This window comes from Borostomias antarcticus, assembly GCF_949987555.1.
Source record: "Borostomias antarcticus genome assembly, chromosome: 6".
NCBI classification, from domain to species: Eukaryota; Metazoa; Chordata; class Actinopteri; order Stomiiformes; family Stomiidae; genus Borostomias; species Borostomias antarcticus.
Genome location: NC_140239.1, coordinates 19475297 through 19493710, shown reverse-complemented (window position 1 = coordinate 19493710; position 18414 = coordinate 19475297). Strand labels below are relative to the sequence as shown.

At 49.0% G+C, this 18414-nt stretch overlaps 1 protein-coding gene across 2 annotated transcripts in view; it reads right to left on the bottom strand.

Moving 5' to 3' along the window:
- Positions 1 to 18414, bottom strand: part of cdc42bpab (CDC42 binding protein kinase alpha (DMPK-like) b) — a gene marked incomplete at its 5' end in the record, with an annotated part of 60576 nt that overhangs the window by 7031 nt on the left and 35131 nt on the right. The window contains 24 exons of one of the 2 annotated variants that reach the window (XM_084439704.1): positions 108 to 231; positions 436 to 520; positions 671 to 768; positions 1070 to 1409; positions 1903 to 2156; positions 2508 to 2570; positions 4044 to 4263; positions 4370 to 4451; positions 4713 to 4852; positions 5335 to 5471; positions 5762 to 5867; positions 6852 to 6932; positions 7151 to 7270; positions 8127 to 8165; positions 9119 to 9195; positions 10890 to 10981; positions 11266 to 11414; positions 11742 to 11847; positions 12976 to 13100; positions 14932 to 15037; positions 15946 to 16193; positions 16695 to 16805; positions 16987 to 17229; positions 17766 to 17899. In XM_084439704.1, the coding sequence (XP_084295830.1) occupies positions 108 to 231; positions 436 to 520; positions 671 to 768; positions 1070 to 1409; positions 1903 to 2156; positions 2508 to 2570; positions 4044 to 4263; positions 4370 to 4451; positions 4713 to 4852; positions 5335 to 5471; positions 5762 to 5867; positions 6852 to 6932; positions 7151 to 7270; positions 8127 to 8165; positions 9119 to 9195; positions 10890 to 10981; positions 11266 to 11414; positions 11742 to 11847; positions 12976 to 13100; positions 14932 to 15037; positions 15946 to 16193; positions 16695 to 16805; positions 16987 to 17229; positions 17766 to 17899 (3280 nt within the window). The remainder of the gene's footprint in view (positions 1 to 107; positions 232 to 435; positions 521 to 670; positions 769 to 1069; positions 1410 to 1902; positions 2157 to 2507; positions 2571 to 4043; positions 4264 to 4369; positions 4452 to 4712; positions 4853 to 5334; positions 5472 to 5761; positions 5868 to 6851; positions 6933 to 7150; positions 7271 to 8126; positions 8166 to 9118; positions 9196 to 10889; positions 10982 to 11265; positions 11415 to 11741; positions 11848 to 12975; positions 13101 to 14931; positions 15038 to 15945; positions 16194 to 16694; positions 16806 to 16986; positions 17230 to 17765; positions 17900 to 18414) is intronic. The other variant, XM_084439705.1, reaches the window with a different exon arrangement.

The following is an 18414-nucleotide window of genomic DNA, read 5'->3' as shown; positions in this document are numbered from 1 at the left end:
CCGTCACTTTCACTGCACTACGCATGCAGCTGTAGGTAGTGCACTGGGTAGTGTGTACTAGGCAGTGTACTAGGTAGTGCACTAGGTACAGTAGTAGTGTACTGTACCTCCTCTGCTGCAGCCTCTCTTCCTCGGGGACTCTGAAAGAGAAGCGCCTCTTGTTGTTCATGCTGCGGACCAGCTGCTTCCTGCTGTTGTCTGACGTCTCCGGGACAACCAGCTCATCTCCCTCTGCAACAACAACATCATCATCATCTTCCTCTTCATCACTAGCATTGTCAAACCCTTGCTTCATGTCATACACGTAACATATTTCTGTAAATATTGAAGTACTTTGGAAGTGCTCTCAGTGAACAGTAGTGTATAGTGTCAGTCGTAAATCCCTGTGTCGTGCCATTGGAGGGCTGTGTACCGTGTGTGTGTGTGAGTTCTTACCGGCCGTCTTGTTCCTGAAGTAGATCAGTCTGACCGTCTCCAGACCCAGCAGGTTCAGAGAGCCGTCCGGGTTCAGGGGTCGCACCTGCAAAGGCAGCACAGAGGTCAAGGGTCAAACTCAGAATGCACTCAGAATGCAATATGCTCCAGAGTTCAGGACCCCGCCAGGAGTGCAGTCCATTCCTCTCACATTCTTCAGAGGATCACTGTGTGTGTGTGTGTGTGTGTGTCACACCTTCTTCAGGGGGATGGTCTGGATCCACTCCATGGTGTTGACATCAAACACATCCACTGCATTCTCACTGTAGACTGACAGGTAGGGGGCGTTGTAGCCTGGAGGAGCAGGGGAGGGGAGAGGAGGAGGGGAGAGGGGACGAGGAGAGGAGGAGAGGTCAGTATTAGTTACATTCTCAATGACAACATACATTATAGGTCTGTCAGAAAGCAGACGGAGCTGCTGTGTGATATAACTCCGTTAACACAGCTGGTCAGAGCACCAGAAACCTCCTCCCCCCCTTGCCTTCCAACACACACTCCAGCTCTCTGTCCACACACACATGACACGGGGGGGGGAGGGGTCACGGTAAGGGGTGTCGCCGGGGTCGGAGTCGAGGGCTTTGACGGTAAAACTCACAGGCGGCGTTGGGCACGGCGGGCCACATCAGCTCCTGCTGCCGCGAGCGGCGCCCCTGCGAGTCCACGTAGACGCCGATGGCGCTGAAGCAGAGCAGCAGCTCCTTGCTGGAGATCTCCACGGCGCAGAGCGCGTCCAGGCCGTGCTGCGCCACGAAGGCCAGCGTGTGGTCCTCCGGGTGCAGCAGGCTGACGGGCGCCGTGTCGCCGTGGACGCTGTAGCGCGTGAAGCCCGCCTGGTAGCCCACGTACAGGCGCTCGCCCAGCAGGCCCATCCACTGGACGGGGCCGGGGGCCTGCAGCTCGCGAAGGCGGCGGTGGCGCGCCTTGCTTTTGTTCACCTGGGGTAGAGGGGGAGGGAGAGAGAGAGAGAGAGAGAGACAGAGACACAGACAGAGAGAGAAACAGAGACAGAAAGAGATAGACAAAGAGAGAGAGAGAGAGAGAGAGAGAGAGAGAGAGAGACAGAGAGAGAGAGAGAGAGAGAGACAGACAGAGAGAGACAGAGAGACAGAAAGAGATAGACAAAGAGAGAGAGGGAGAGAGAAAGAGTAAGAGAGATAGAGACAGAAAGACAGACAGAGAGAGAGACAGAGACAGAGAGAAAGAGAGAGATAGAGACAGAGAGATACAGAGACAGAGAGAAAGAGAGAGACAGAAAGAGATAAACAAAGAGGGAGAGAGAGAGAGAGGAAAGAGGTCAGTCACTTTAGTGTGCAACGTATATATTCCCTATGAACATTATATCCTTTCTATATTCATATATATATATATATATATATATCAATTTATCTGGTGCAACAGGTACTGATTGATGAAACGGTTCTGTTGTACCTCGTAGCAGATGACCTGTCTCTTCATGGCCACGCAGAGGCAGGTGAGCGATCCGTTCCTGACTGGGCCTGACACCACGGCCTGGCAGCCCTTGGTCTCCGCCAGCTTGTAGGAGTCCATCTCCCGGCCGTCCAGCGCCGCCATGGGGAAGAGACGCACGTGGCGGTTCCTCCCCGAGATGACGGCCAGCAGCAGCTCTTGGGGGATGAGGTCGATGTAGTGGACCTTCTTGTTGTCTCCCACACGGATGATCTCTGTAGGGGGGAGGGGGGGAGGGATGGAGAAGGGGGAGGAGAAAGGAGAGAGTGGGAGGAGGGAGGGAGAGAGAGGGATGGGAGGAGAGACAGGTGGAGAGACAAGAGACAGAAATATACACCCGAGAGGTCAGTGATATAGGTGCTGTTGTTACTTCAAGGGGATTTGTACATCTAGTAGGATAGGAGGGTAGTACATCTAGTAGGATAGTAGTAGTACATCTAGTAGGATAGGAGGGTAGTAGTAGTACATCTAGTAGGATAGGAGGGTAGTAGTAGTACATCTAGTAGGATAGGAGGGTAATAGTAGTACATCTAGTAGAATTGGAGGGTAGTAGTAGTACATCTTACCATCTTTAGTGACATGGATGACATATAGGCCTTCCTCGTTGCCCAGGGCAACACGTTCATGATCTGAGGAAGAGCAGGAGGTTTAAATGAAAGAGAGACATGCATGCATTCTAAACCAAATGAGAGCAGCATTGTTCTATACTAGACATTCTCGGTCATCCTCTGTTCTGCTAACTCAGTTCTGTAGCAGGAGAAGCCATTAGGAAAATGACCCTGTCAGAAAGACAAGCAGCCGTACCCTCCCAAAGACGAGCAGTCTACTGAGGACAGATAAATGACAGCTTACCGCATGCTCCACACTAAGGGGCAGTACAGTGTGTGTGCGTGTGTGTACACATCTGTGTGTGTATGTGTGTGTGTGTGTGTGTGTGTGTGCGTCGTCCTCCCCCCGTACCTATGATGGCGGCTGTCTGTGTGGTTTTGATGAGGGGCAGGGTGCTGTGTGTGTGTGTATATTTGTGTGTGTGTGTGTGTGTACCTACTGTATGATGGCTGCTGTCTGCGTGGTCTTGATGAGGGGCAGGGTGCTGTGTGTGTGTGTGTGTGTGTGTGTGTGTGTGTACCTATGATGGCTGCTGTCTGCGTGGTCTTGATGAGGGGCAGGGTGCTGTGTGTGTGTGTGTGTGTGTATGTGTGTGTGTGTGTGTGTGTGTGTGTACCTATGATGGCTGCTGTCTGTGTGGTCTTGATGAGGGGCAGGGTGCTGTGTGTGTGTGTGTGTGTGTGTGTGTGTGTGTGTACCTATGATGGCTGCTGTCTGCGTGGTCTTGATGAGGGGCAGGGTGCTGTGTGTGTGTGTGTGTGTGTGTGTGTGTGTGTGTGTGTGTGTGTACCTATGATGGCTGCTGTGGCAGGGTGCTGTGTGTGTGTGTGTGTGTGTGTGTGTGTGTGTGTGTGTACCTATGATGGCTGCTGTCTGCGTGATCTTGATGAGGGGCAGGGTGCTGTGTGTGTGTGTGTGTGTGTGTGTATGTGTGTGTGTGTGTGTGTGTGTGTGTACCTATGATGGCTGCTGTCTGTGTGGTCTTGATGAGGGGCAGGGTGCTGTGTGTGTGTGTGTGTGTGTGTGTGTGTGTGTGTGTGTGTGTACCTATGATGGCTGCTGTCTGCGTGGTCTTGATGAGGGGCAGGGTGCTGTGTGTGTGTGTGTGTGTGTGTGTGTGTACCTATGATGGCTGCTGTCTGCGTGGTCTTGATGAGGGGCAGGGTGCGGTGTGTGTGTGTGTGTGTGTGTGTGTACCTATGATGGCTGCTGTCTGCGTGGTCTTGATGAGGGGCAGGGTGCTGTGTGTGTGTGTGTGTGTGTGTGTGTGTGTGTGTGTGTGTGTGTGTGTGTGTGTGTGTGTACCTATGATGGGTGCTGTGGCAGGGTGCTGTGTGTGTGTGTGTGTGTGTATACCTATGATGGCTGCTGTCTGCGTGGTCTTGATGAGGGGCAGGGTGCTGTGTGTGTGTGTGTGTGTGTGTGTGTGTGTGTGTACCTATGATGGCTGCTGTGGCAGGGTGCTGTGTGTGTGTGTGTGTGTGTGTGTGTACCTATGATGGCTGCTGTCTGCGTGGTCTTGATGAGGGGCAGGGTGCTGTCGTACGCCTCCTTGGGAACGTAGACGAAGCGCTCCTTCAGCTTGTTCTTCTTCAGGATGCGGTGCAGCTCGTTCAGGAGCCCCACCCACTTGTTCCGCTCGTGGTCGCTGTCCGCCAGGATCAGGATGGAGGGCTTGTGGCTACTGGAGGGGGACAGCTGGGACGCCGTCAGCTAGGAGGATGGCGGCGGGGGTCAAAGGTGAGAGGTCAGGTGTGTGGTCATTGAAACATTGTGTACTGATGACGTCTGTGTGTCTCTGACAGTGGTCCAGCCTTACCCTGAATATGCAGGGGATGTCCTTACGACTGGCGTGGATGACATCAGAGGCCAGAACAGAACTGACAGAGAACTCCTCATCCCTGGAGAGAGAGAGAAAGAGAGAGAGAGAGTAGAGAGAGAGAGAGAGAGTAGAGAGAGAGAGACCGACCAACAAGACAGAGCTGATTAGACAGAACACAATAATACAGCACATGGCTGTGTTATTATGTGTTAACATCTCTCTCCCTGTCCCCTTCATAAGACTGTTAAGAATATAGGTCTCGAATGACCGGTCATCTAACTCGATCAGACTCTGGGAGTTGTAGTCCACGTTCTGGGTCTGTAGTCCTCTTCCCGCTCACCTCATGTCTATGACCTGGCTGACCACCACGCTGGGGACGGTGGCCTTGCCCTCGCCCAGCTCGTACAGGAACAGCTTGAAGTCGCACACCACGGCCACCGCCCTCTGCCAGCCCTTCTTCACCCCGGTGGGCTTGGGCACCTGGGAAGAGACACCGGGACCGTCTCACTAAACACACTTTCACGCGCTGGAGGTGCAACTGTCAAAACAGTACGTATGAATGAATGAATGAATGAATGAATGAATGAATGAATGAATGAATGAATGAATGAATGAAGAGAGAAAAATCATTCATTCATTCATTCATTCAACTGTCAAAACAGTACGTATGAATGAATGAATGAATGAATGAATGATTTAAAAAATAATAATAATAATAATTAATTAATTAATTAATTCAACTGTCAAAACAGTACGTACCAAACGTACACAACTTTGAGTTTCTGAAAAGCGTTATATATAAATACCATGTATTATTACTATAACAGATAAAACTACTACAGCTGAGGTCCCTAACAAGCCTTTCTCTAAAGATAATGAAGGTTAAATCTAATGGTGGATGGCTGGAACAAAGCCTTTAGCACCCCTAGTGGTCTACCGCCAGCGTAGCGTGTCTGTCTCACCCTGACGTGGCCCTCGTAGGCGGTGCCGATGCCCCTCTGGGGGTCGATGCCCAGCGGACCCTTGGTCTGGTCGTGGGGCACGGGGCACACGGCCGGAGCCTTGTCCGCACACGTCACGTGACAGGAGAAGTTGCACACTACGGGAAGCGAGAGGGGACAGACGCAGAGGAGAGGGGTGTGAGAGCGCCATCACACTGGCGTTCTGGACGAACACGCACACGTTCCATGGGAGCTGTAGATTCAGCGGGTGTGAAACAGAAGGATGAACATGCCGGCAGGTCAACGACGTTGCTGCTTACAGGTTCTTTTATATGGGACTGTACAGTCCAACCCCATGTTACACAGCACGCACAATCCAACCGCATGGTTGTTTACATTGTGATTGTGAAGGAAGATCCTTGAGTCCAGAAGAAGCAGCAGACGTTACCTTCGCAGGTGCACCCCTGTCTGATCAGGCCCACCAGCAGAGATGTGCACTGGTTACACTTGGTGGGAGCGCTGAACGACTTCACCACAAACTGGTGGGCTTTGGGCTGAGGAGGGGGGAGAACGTTAGTTAGGACCATAGGTGCAGTTTGAAATGTGTGTGTGTGTGTGGGTGTTTGTGTGTGTGTGTGTGTGTGTGTGTGTGTGTAGGGGGTGGGGCGTGTTGGGAAATGTGCACAGCTGCTTCACTGTTTCTCTCTAGAGAGAGAACTGGTCTGAAAATGTAAGGGGACAACATGGCACAAGTTCATTTGACTTTACTTGCTTTTTGTCACTGCACTTTCCACCGTAAAATTGTATCCCCCTAAATTTAACTGGTCATCATAACAACGTGTGATGTCATATAGGGGGGGGGGTTCCCGTTTTCTGTGCTGGCTAGAGGAGTTCTCTTCCTCTTGCTACTGGAGAGCAATCCCAAATAAATATCACACATATAAAGACAAACACAAACACAAAACCGCTTTCCTAGATAAATCAATCTTGTATTAAGTAAGATATTCACTGGAAAAACGTAATTTTTCCATGGACAGATTGAGCTTAAGTCCGCAAATGTATATGTTCATGCCAAATCACTTCCTTTGACCGCTGCTTAGTGCAGGAGTCTCCCAAACTATATAAATACCACACATATGAACACAAAACTAATTTTCCTGCATCAATCTTGTATTAACTAAGATATCCGCTGGAAATAAATAATTTCTCCCAAGGGCAGAAATACAAGGATGAGTAGTTCTATTTCGGGAGGTTTGGCACCTTCAGCTTCACTGAATCAGGCTAGTAGTCAGCGAGAGACTATTCTCTCTGACCAATCAGCAGTCTGCCGTGTTTACGCGACCTCGATGGAGCAGTTCCTAAAAAAGTAACACATTTTTTAAACCTTTTGCGTGGTGGAAAGCCCAAAGAAGCAAGTAGAGTAGAATCGAGTAGGTACCTTTTGGTGCGGTGGAAATGGGCCGTGAGTGTTAAAGGCTTACTATGCTAGGTGCTGTTTGAATAGCAGAGGCTGGGGATAACAGGTCATGTTGTCTTACCTTGGGGGAGGAGCGTCCAATGCTGCCGTAACCAGACCTCATGGTGGGGGTCTGGACTGTACGTGGGGGGTGGTCTATCAGCTGGGGTGAGGGGGCAGGAGAGAGAAACAGCGCTCAACGCACAGCAAAGAGAAAGTATAGCTGGCTTCACAAACGAATCATATTAGCAACCCAGGAACAAAGCCCCCAAGAACAGCACGCGGTAGAGACATTCAGAAATGGAGTCTAGAATGTTTGGGGGGGTCAAAGATAAGAGGTCAGGGTCAGGTGTTCTGGGGGGGTCAGGGTTGAGAGCTGACCTCTATGGGCTCCAGGTCGCTGGCCATAGAGGGCGACCGCGACCGAGACTTGAGGTGGGACTTAGAGTCCTCGTCGCGTGACGGGGTGTTGGACGGGGTGAAGTTGTCCACAGAGTCCACCTGGACAGACGGAGGAAAAGGGGACAGAGGGAGCGTTAGACAGACAGAACGTTGCTGTGGACACTCCAGAGCAAACGGACCCGAGAGGAACCACACAGCACCACCCATGCTTGAGATCCGTCCAGCCAATCAGAAGTCCAGAGAAAGGGATTTGTGGTCAGAGAGAGGTCGGTGGGGCGGCACATCTATTGATCGTATGTGGTGGATTGACCGCCAGATGCTCTCAACGCGGTGGCATACACACTGCGGGAACATATCCGCTGACCATGCTTGACCGGAGCGTGGCGAGTGAGAGGGGAGGAGAGCTGAGCCGTACACCATGCTGATGGAGACCCCCGCCCCCCCCCCCCCCTCAGAGCTGCTTAGAGAGTGACGAGAAGGACTAGGGCAATTATATGTGCACTCTAAAAAATATGGTGCAGTATAGAACCATTTGTAGCAAGAGAAGAACCCTCTGAAAAAAAGGCTCCATGGCCCACAATGTGCTGTTTAGAACCCTGAAGGGTTCTTTTCTGGCCTGCAAATGGTTCTATATAGAACAATACCGGCCTGAAAGGGTTCTACTTTTTTTTCTTCCTTCTATTGTTCGAAGTATGGTTCTATAGAGCACCCTTTCTTGGAGTGTGGGAGAACTACAGAGCATGTAGTAACAGTATATCCATCCACCCGACAAGCCAAACACGAGCACCGGCGTCTCAGTGAGATGCGTTCGGCCCGTCTAGTGAGAGACCAGCCTCCGTCCCCAGAGAGCCCCCATCATGCAACACTTCACGCTACCAGACACGCTCATGCAACAGACGAAGGGAGACGTTTGGGGACAGGAAGTCACGGAGCACGGGTCCGTTCGGAAGCTTACACGTCTGCCTTTGCTAGCCGGCCCGACGGACGGAGAGCGCTTGGGTGGAGGAAGAGAAAGAGAGAGATGAGAGAGAGAGGGATGTGAGCATCAGGAGAAATAAAATAAAAAATAAAAAATGGATCTACTGTACAGAGGAATGTTCGCATTAGGAGGAAATTGTGTGATTTCTAGAAGGTTCCAGCTCAGGGAGGGACTCTGAGACATAATGAGGTGGTAGGGAAACATAGAAGGAGCTGATGATGTGAACGGTATGGAGGGGAAAGTCTAGCCAGGACAGAGGAGAGGGTGCTGCCCAGTGCTGTATGTGTCTGGGTTGAAAGCCAAGCTCTAACACTGCCAAGCAGAGCCATTCCAAATAACCACTCCTCAAGGCTTAGTGGTTTCTGGAGCGCACAAGACTACTTAGGACAGGGTAGGATCCGTTTACACACACAGATGCACGCGCGCACACACACACACACACACACACACACACAGTGCACATACACAAAGCTCACATGCACGCCCACTCGCACATTTGCGCACACAAGCAAACACACACAGTCACACACACAAACACACGCGCACAGATCACAAGATTCTCTCTCTCTCTGAGCCTGCTAAGGTAGCTACTCATAGTTGTTCTACAGCCTACAGCTAGCTACACACACAGACGCCTCCCTCCTCCACCCAAAACCAACTTACGTCTTCCCAAAGCTCAATTAAAGAGGATGAGGAAGAGGAGAGAGAGTCCTGAACATGAGAGCGAGGAGAACCAAAAACAAACAGATTGGAAAAATGTGAACAGAAATCAAAGAAAAACAAAGTTGATCATCGGAAACAAACATTTATGTTTTTAAAGCGAGAGAAGACGTGAAAGACAAAAAGGCTCAACAAAGATCAGATTCCTGTCTAGGTCATACAGAGAGTGTGTGTCTGTGTGTGTGTGTGTGTGTGTGTGTGTGTGTGTGTGTGTGTGTGTGTGTGTGTGCGTGTGTGTGTATCCTTACATCAAACTGGTCCAGGGCTGAGGTCGGCGCATTCAGGAAGGCCAGGAAGGAATTCTGGGAGTCCTGGTGCTTCACACCTAGACACACACACACACACACACACACACACACACACACACACACAGACACAACCATCAATATACAGAAGGGCTGACTCAGCAACATAATTCAATACAATGTACTGTAATACAATATTACAATACAATGCGATATTGAATCCTGGATAGGGTATGACTAATCATGAATAACCCATGGGTGTGCTACAATCAATCATAGGAACCAGGCCAGTCTATGCATTGCTTTAACTCGTAGTATGGAGCAATGCATCCTCTACAAAGCATATAAGAAAGCATATAACAGAGTATATATGAGTGTGGCTCCAGTCAGTCTATAACAGAGTATAACAGAGCATATAACAGAGTATATAAGAGCATGCCTCCAGTCGGTCTATAACAGAGTAGTTATACAGAACAGTTTACTTGGACCAAGAAGCTGTTGCCCTAGTGACCGAAAGTTCCATTGGTTCCATTGAAAGGGTCTATAACAGAATCCATAAACGTGTTGAGTATATAACAGCACGGCCGCAGTCGGTATAAAACAGAGTTCAGTATGTAACAGCACGGCCCGGTCAGTATATAACAGAGTTGAGTATATAACAGCATGGATCCAGTTGGTACAGTATATAGCAGAGTTGAGTATATAACAGCATAGCTCCAGTCAGTATATAAGAGTTGAGTATATAACAGCATAGCTCCAGTCAGTATATAAGAGTTGAGTATATAACAGCATAGCTCCAGTCAGTATATAAGAGTTGAGTATATAACAGCATGGCTCCAGTCAGTATATGAGAGAGCTGAGTATACAGTATAACAGCATGGCGCCAGTCAGTATAGAGTTGAGTATATAACAGCATGGCTCCAGTCAGTATATAACAGAGCTGAGTGTATAACAGCATGGCTCCAGTCAGTATATAACAGAGTTGAGTATATAACAGCATGGCTCCAGTCAGTATATAACAGAACTGAGTGTATAACAGCACGGCTCCAGTCAGGATATAACAGAGCTGAGTGTATAACAGCATGGCTCCAGACAGGATATAACAGAGCTGAGTGTATAACAGTATGGCTCCAGACAGGATATAACAGAGCTGAGTGAATAACAGCACAGCTCCAGTCAGTATATAACAGAGTTGAGTATATAACAGCACAGCTCCAGTCAGTATATAACAGAGCTGAGTATATAACAGCACAGCTCCAGTCAGTATATAACAGAGTTGAGTATATAACAGCATGGCTCCAGTCAGGATATAACAGAGCTGAGTGTATAACAGCATGGCTCCAGTCAGTATATAACAGAGTTGAGTATATAACAGCATGGCTCCAGTCAGGATATAACAGAGCTGAGTGTATAACAGCACGGCTCCAGTCAGGATATAACAGAGTTGAGTATATAACAGTATGGCTCCAGACAGGATATAACAGAGCTGAGTGAATAACAGCACGGCTCCAGTCAGTATATAACAGAGTTGAGTATATAACAGCACAGCTCCAGTCAGTATATAACAGAGCTGAGTATATAACAGCACAGCTCCAGTCAGGATATAACAGAGCTGAGTGTATAACAGCACGGCTCCAGTCAGTATATAACAGAGTTGAGTATATAACAGCACAGCTCCAGTCAGTATATAACAGAGCTGAGTATATAACAGCACAGCTCCAGTCAGGATATAACAGAGCTGAGTGTATAACAGCATGGCTCCAGTCGGTCTTACCCCTGCGTAGTCTAAGCTCCTCTGTCTCCTTCTTCAGTCTCTCGATCTCAGTCAGCAGATCCTGGTTCTTAGTCTCCACCTCCTGCAGTTTACTGGGGACAGAGAGGGAGAGAGAGAGAGAGAGAGAGAGAGATGGAGGGAGGAAGGGAGGGAGGGAGAGGAAGAAAGAGAGGGAGGGAGGGAGGGAGGGAGGGAGGGAGGGAGAAAGAGGGAGGGAGGGGAAGAGAGAGAGGTCATTTCCACTTAAAAAAAAAAAAAATTGGAACAGGCGGCCGAAGAAGAGGCTGTTATTCCATAGAGAACACCAGGCTGAGACAGAACGTCCCTGTCGAAGACGGTGTGATTCTATAGAGACTGTCAGTGAGAGACTGCGTACCACTCCGTGGAGATGTTGGAGGCTTTGACCTTGTTGAGCTCATCCTGGATGCTCTGCTTGGCTCTGATCTCGGCGTCCAGGGCCGACTGCAGCTCCAGACGGGCAGACATGTCCAGCTTAGCGAAGCGGCGCATCTTCCACGGCATATCCTGAGAGAGACCAGCGCAGAGAGAGAGAGGGAGGGAGAGAGGGGGAGAGATATAGAGAGAGGAAGGGAGAGAGAGATGGACGGAGAGAGAGAGGGAGGGAGAGGGGGAGGAGGGGGGTGGGTGAGTGAGTGCAGAAAAAAAAAGAGAGACATCAGGGGATGTGAGAACCGGTTGTGTCTAGGTGCTAGATGTGTGTGTGTGTGTGTGTGTGTGTGTGTGTGTGTGTGTGTGTGTGTGTGTGTGTGTGTGTGTGTGTGTGTGTGTGTGTGTATGTGTGTGTGTGTGTGTGGGTTTGTGTGTGTGAGAGAGAGAGAGTGTATGTCTTACCGTAGCTCGTGCTCCAAGGCTGGTGTTTCTCAGTCCTTCCAGCTCTTCTGTCATCTTAGTAGCCAAAGCCTGAAGGTAGCCTCTGGCATCCTTCTCATCACTCACCCTGGAACACACACACACGGGTACACACACACACACACACACACACACACACGGGTACACACACACACGGGTACACACACACACACACACACGAGCGCACACGCACACAGGTGTACAGTATGCACCACAAAAACACACACACACACACACACACAGACACAGTATTACATCGATATGATTACATCAATATCATGTACATATAAATAAACACTCACAAACACACACACAAACTCATTTAACAGCTTTGACTACTTTAATGCAAATACACATTTCCTTCACCAGAGGTCCCTGTGGCCAACATGTCTGTAAACTCATGTTTCTCTTCCTGTTTCTCACCCTGCAATGACCTGGGCTGTCAGGCAGGGGGTGCCACTCACCACTGGTTACTTCAGCCATACGGCCCCTGTCCTGTGTGTGTGTGTGTGTGTGTGTGTGGTTGGTATGTGTAATATGTGAAGATTGCAGGCCTGTCCCAGGGAACAGCCTTGCAGCTGGGAAGGTTTCAGCTGCTGTGGGAAACTAAGCTGAGTCTGTTTCGTGAGGATGAGCATCTCTCTGTGGTTCCAGATATGATCTCCCATCACATCTGGAACCTTTAGACTCCACAGGGGGTCCAAAGGAGGTAAACACGGCATGGATGTTCAATATTTGTGTGTGTACATGTGTGTGTTTGCCCCTGCATATGTAAGGGAGGTATGATGATAGAATATGCCTTAAAGGGTGTATATTGTTGTGTACATCCATGTGAAACAAGAAAAAAAATCCCTTGTGGGACCTTTTTGATGGGCCCTATAAGGTTAAGGTTAATTTTAGGGTCAAAGGTTAGGGTTTAGGGATTGGGTTACAATTATGGCTATGGTTCGGGTCATGGTTAGGGTTAGGGGTCAAACGTTCTGTTTAGGGTTAGGTTTAGGGGTATTCTGGGGTCACAGGGTTAGGGTTAAAGTTAGGTTTAGACTTAGGGGTCATCTTTAGGGTACGGTTTATGTTTTATAACTACGGTTAGGGTTAGGGTAAGTCTCGGGGGCCCCACAAGGACATAAAAACAACTGTGTGTGTATGTGTGTGTGGTGTGTGTGTGTGTGTGTGTGTGGTGTGTGTGTGTGTGTGTGGTGTGTGTGTGTCTCACCATTGGATGATCTCAGTGATCTGGGCCTCCCAGTGAGCCACGCTCTCCTTCTTGTCCGCCAGCTCCCTCATCTCCTCCTCCAGCTGACGGTTACTGCTGCTCAGCCTCTCAGACGAGGACGTCAGCTGCACAACAACAACAACCACAATACAATAAACAATATATCTGTTATATACCGGTATGTGTTAGGTAGCTCTCTGGTTACTGAAGGTCACCTGATACAGGGCTTAAAACTAACAATTTCCACTGGTGGCACTGGAAATTCCGCACATCATTTGGTCGCACCCGCAAGTGTTTTGACGCTGTGCGTCCCAGAAAAACAGACCTAATTAATCGATTTTTGGAGTATAGTGTGAGTAGGCCTACTCTATGGCATTGGGGCATCACATTGACTTTTCAGCATAGTGAGGAATGAACCGCCTTGAAATGATTGGATGACCTACCTGCCTGTCAACCTACCTACAACATAGGGAGGAGTCTCATTGGTTTTCCCCCAGTTTGGAGGAGCGGCTTTGGAGGGAAGCCTGGTACATGGACAGTGAGTTTTCAAGGCGGAAAGGTTTCTTTCCTCACTGAAACAGTTTGTATTATTTCCTTCGCTGAAGCAGTCGGTACTGATTCCAGGAAGGAATAAGAGCACAGTTCATTGGGACCGTGTGTTCTGGCTCCGGTACAATGCTGAAGCTGTACGGAACGGCAGCCTAAATGTGGGATAACAAGAGTGATGTGTGCTATCACTCACGCTGGCACCCACTCAGCATGTGTTCCACATTTCCTCCAGCGCCGCCTTTTTACCATCGACTTCAAGGCATTTCTTCATACTTAATAGGCCGACCACCAAAACCACTTTTATGCGATATGTCAGATCTCCTAAGAAATTATTTGACTTGGGAATTTACTCCATTCCTCCTATCTTCCCGGGATCCAAAGTCAATAGTGTCCACTCCAGCGTTCCGTGCCGCTTGCATGTGTGTGGGAGTGTGTGGAGGGGTGTGTTTTAAAGGATGGGGATACTGAGCTGTTGATTACCATGGCTGAGCTGTTAGGTGGGTGGGGGGGGTATGATGAAAGAAATACATGCCTTAGGGTGTATTTTCTTATGCACATTCATGTGTGTGTGTCTGTGTGTGTGGGTGTGTGTGTGTGTGTGTGGTTGAGAGAGAGAGAGAAAGAGAGAGAGAGAAAGAGAGTGTGTAACCTTTGGTAAGGACATTGTAATGGAAGGGGAAAATGTGTGTGTGTGTGTATGTGTGTAACCTTGGGTCAGCACAGTGGAATGGAAGGTGGTGTGTGTGTGTGTGTGTGTGTGTGTGTGTGTGTGTGTGTGTGTGTGTGTGTGTGTGTGTATGTGTGTAACCTTGGGTCAGCACAGTGGAATGGAAGGTGGTGTGTGTGTGTGTGTGTGTGTGTGTGTGTGTGTGTGTGCACGTGTTAACCACAGAGCACCACTCACACGTCCTGTTTTCCTTCTGTTACTTGTCCACACCAGAGTAGCAGCTCACAGACTGCCACACGCGTGTTTACATTTAATATGCTAGACTTAGCGTAAGTAAGTGTATAAGGGTGTGTGTGTGCGTGTGTGAAACAGAGTGATGCGTACTGTATGTGAGTTTGTGTATAAGAGGGAGAGTGTGTGAGGGTATTTGACAGTGTAAGAGGGAGATTATGTGTGTGTGTATGTGTGTGTGGGTTTTTCTGTGTGTATGTGTGTGTGTATGTGTGTGTGAGAGAGAGAGAGAGAGAGAGAGAAAGAGAGAGAAAGAGAGAGAGAGTATGTGAAGGTTTGCGTGTGAGTGTGAGAGAGAGAGAGAGACAGAGAAAGAGAGAGTATTTGAAGGTTTGCGTGTGTGAGAGAGAGAGAGAGAGAGACAGAGAGAGAGAGAGAGAAAGAGAGAGAGTATGTGAAGGTTTGCGTGTGTGTGTGTGTGTGTGTGTGTGTGTGTGTGTGTGTCTCACCTGGTCCAGTTCGCTGGAGAGTTTCTTGTTCTCCTCAGTCAGGATGATCCTCTCTCTCTCATACTTCTGTTTGTACTCCGTCTCAAACTCCTCGCGCTCACTTTGGCTGTCACACACACACACGTGCACAGACACACACACACACACATTCATTAAACACTGACCCTGCTACAATCTCAGATATCAGGTCCGAGGGTTGAGTACACAGACGAGTTATATGCTATTCAATCCTCTAACCACAGACATTACTGAGCTAGATGGTCAAAAACAAAGAATGCAACTTTTCTGGTAAAACAGAACTTTTTTTTCTTTTGCTTGTTGCTACTGGGTCACGTTCTACATCGTTCTTAGGGATAAGACAGCAGCAAGGATTCAGAACAATGGAAAGCTCCTAAGCTAGCTGACAACAGGAGATAACAGGAGCTAACAGGAACTAACAGGAGCAAACAACAGGAGCTAACAACAGGAGCTATCAACAGGAGCTAACAACAGGAGCTATCAACAGGAGCTAACAACAGGAGCTATCAACAGGAGCTAACAACAGGAGCTAGCAGGCGGTAATAGGAGCTAACAGCAGCAAACAACAGGAGCTAACAACAGGAGCTATCAACAGGAGCTATCAACAGGAGCTATCAACAGGAGCTAACAACAGGAGCTAACAACAGGAGCTAACAACAGGAGCTATCAACAGGAGCTATCAACAGGAGCTATCAACAGGAGCTATCACAACACTGGGGATAAAGACATAGTAACCAAGATTACCTCAGATAACCCTCGCTGGAAAAGAGAGGGAAGAAAACAATCATGTTCATCCAGACATTTAGGAAAATAAAAGAGTCTAGGAGTTGTTGTGATTCTACTGTTACTGTTGTCTTCACTTCCTAAGGTGTTCTCATGTTACAAATGTTTAGTATGCAGGAAAAAAAGATATATGAAAGAAGAATGTCCCTCCCATAAAGACACATCCCCCCACCACCACACACACGCTTCCCCGAGCTCCTCCCTGTCGCCCACCTCTCCCGGCGCGTCTTGTCCAGCTTGTCCTTCAGGACGAGGATCTCCTTCTGCAGGGTCAGCTGCTGTCCCTCGGCGTCGCGCAGCTCCTTCCTCAGCGCCTTCAGCTCGCCGGCGTGCTGCGTCTCCCTGCGGCTCAGCTCCTCCTCGTAGAACACCACCTTCTTCTCCAGGTCGGCGCGCAGCTTCCCCACCTCCTGGCCCTGGTCCTGGCCCACGGAGCCCGACGAAGGGCCCGCCTGCTTCTGCTGGTGGGGAGGGGGGGAGAGGAGGCTTGGATACACTACACGCTAGGAGTGTACTTATCTGGAACGGACTGTTTCACTACAGCACTTTCGGTACGGTGGACGTGTGTATCGAATGCAATCCCTGACAGGCTTGTTTCGCGTGCCGAACATACTTCTAATCTGACTTCCCTCACATTAACCAATAAGTGGTGGACCGCAAGTTTGTTTAGTCTCCGCTTCGCACTTTTTTTTACTATTTAAAACGGGTGCAGTGCGTCCTTGCCTCGCTTTCTCGCGACTTCAAAACCGAGGTATGAACCGGATTTTTGTGTCGTTACAACCAGTGGTGTACTGGAGGGTATACAGAGGTATACGGACTATACCCACTTCTTTATCCATGGACCCACAGTATACTCACTTTTTTAAACACCACTAATGTAAAAACTGTAACATTTCTGCTATAGTAGCCTACAGAAGAAAAAGAGGTAGATGTGTGTGTGTGTGTGTGTGTGTGTATTGTACCTTGAGCCCCTCCAGCTCCTCCTCCAGCTGTCTGCTGTACTGCTCATTACGTTCTCTCAGCTTCCTCTCTTTCTGGGCGTCCGCTGCCTGCTCCTCTGATTGGGCCTCCATCTAACACACACACACACACACACACACACACACACACGTACAAACACACACACACACACCAGAAAATTGATTTAACCATACACACAAAATGCGCACTGAGCAGAAACTAAAACATACAAGCACACACACAAACAGCAAACCCACTGCAGTAGTCTACCCACGGGCACGGCGTCTACTCTACCTCCTTCTTCCCCCTCTCTGCCTTGCGCACCTCCAGGCGCAGCGCCTCCACCTTCTGCACCAGACCCTCCGCCTCCTCCTCCCGGTCCCTCAGCTGGCGCGCCAGCCGCTGCTTGGTCGAGCGCAGGTCCGTCAACCGCTCGTTCAGCTCCGAGAACTCCTGCATGGCCAGCTTCCTCTGGGAGTGCGCCTCCTTCAGGTCCTTGGACTGCGCCTTGAGCTTCTCGCTGGCCTCCACAAGGTCCTGTGAGGAGGGGGGAGGGGTTGAGGGGGGGTGGCAGACGCGTTACCGTCAACGACCAGAGAGAGCTACGGAGGTAGGGGTCAGGCATGGGCTGTGTTCGCAACCGTTCCCTGTTACAGAAATAGTGGAGTACGTAGTGTGTTCGCCATTTTCTTTCTAGTGTCCGGATTCTCAACGGTCAATTTAATTCACTGTATAGTCCACTATAAAATACCCACAATTCAAAGCAATTTCTAGTGAACAGAGGATGTACCCTACAATTCCTTGTTCACTACGCTACATAGGGAATGATGAGTAAGTGAGTAAGTGGATGGTGAATACTTGAACACAGCTCTGGAGTGTGTCTTATTGAGGTTGGACTAACTGGTGTAGGTAAATATACGAATGAATGACACACATTGGTCAGATCGAGCCGACCCTGGCCCTTCCAAGTCATCCTGCGACTGGGATTGTCTCTCTCTCTCTCTCTCTCACACACACACACACACACACACACACACACACACACACACACACACACACACACACACACACACCTTGTGCAGGTCATCTCTCTCCTGTGTGATGCCCCTCATCTGTTTCTCCATGTTCTTAATGTGTTTGGACGAGTCCTCCAGGTCCTGGCGCGCTGAGGTGACCTCCTCCATCTGCTGCTCCAACTGGCCGGAGTCTGTCACACACAGGCGCACGCACGCACACGCACACACACACACACACATACACACACAGGCGTTCAGCTTGCAAATATTGTGATTATGGCTGTCGCGGTGAATATCTTTCCCCAGCTGTACAAAACGGCGGCGCCGCACTGCGGTATGTGATATTAGCTTTTTTTTCTTCTATTCTACAAGAGCTGATTTATAGTTGCTTTATAAATGGCATATTTTATATACATGTGCAGCCTGTTCGTTTCAATACATTTTTATGAAACAAACAAACACATAGCAGTAGCAATATCACTCAATCTATCAAAATGTTATTACAACGGAATGGTGTGCACAAGGCAATAGACCCTACAGTTGATAGAATTAGGCTAATCAAATCTCTTAGGAGGCTACACACTTTAAGAAAATAAAGACATTATGAATATAAAATAAATATAGGCTAATGCTTTTATAAAATGGTTACCAAAGAAAGACAAGACAAACTGTAAATTAAAAGGCCTACTAATTTACTTTAGCCATG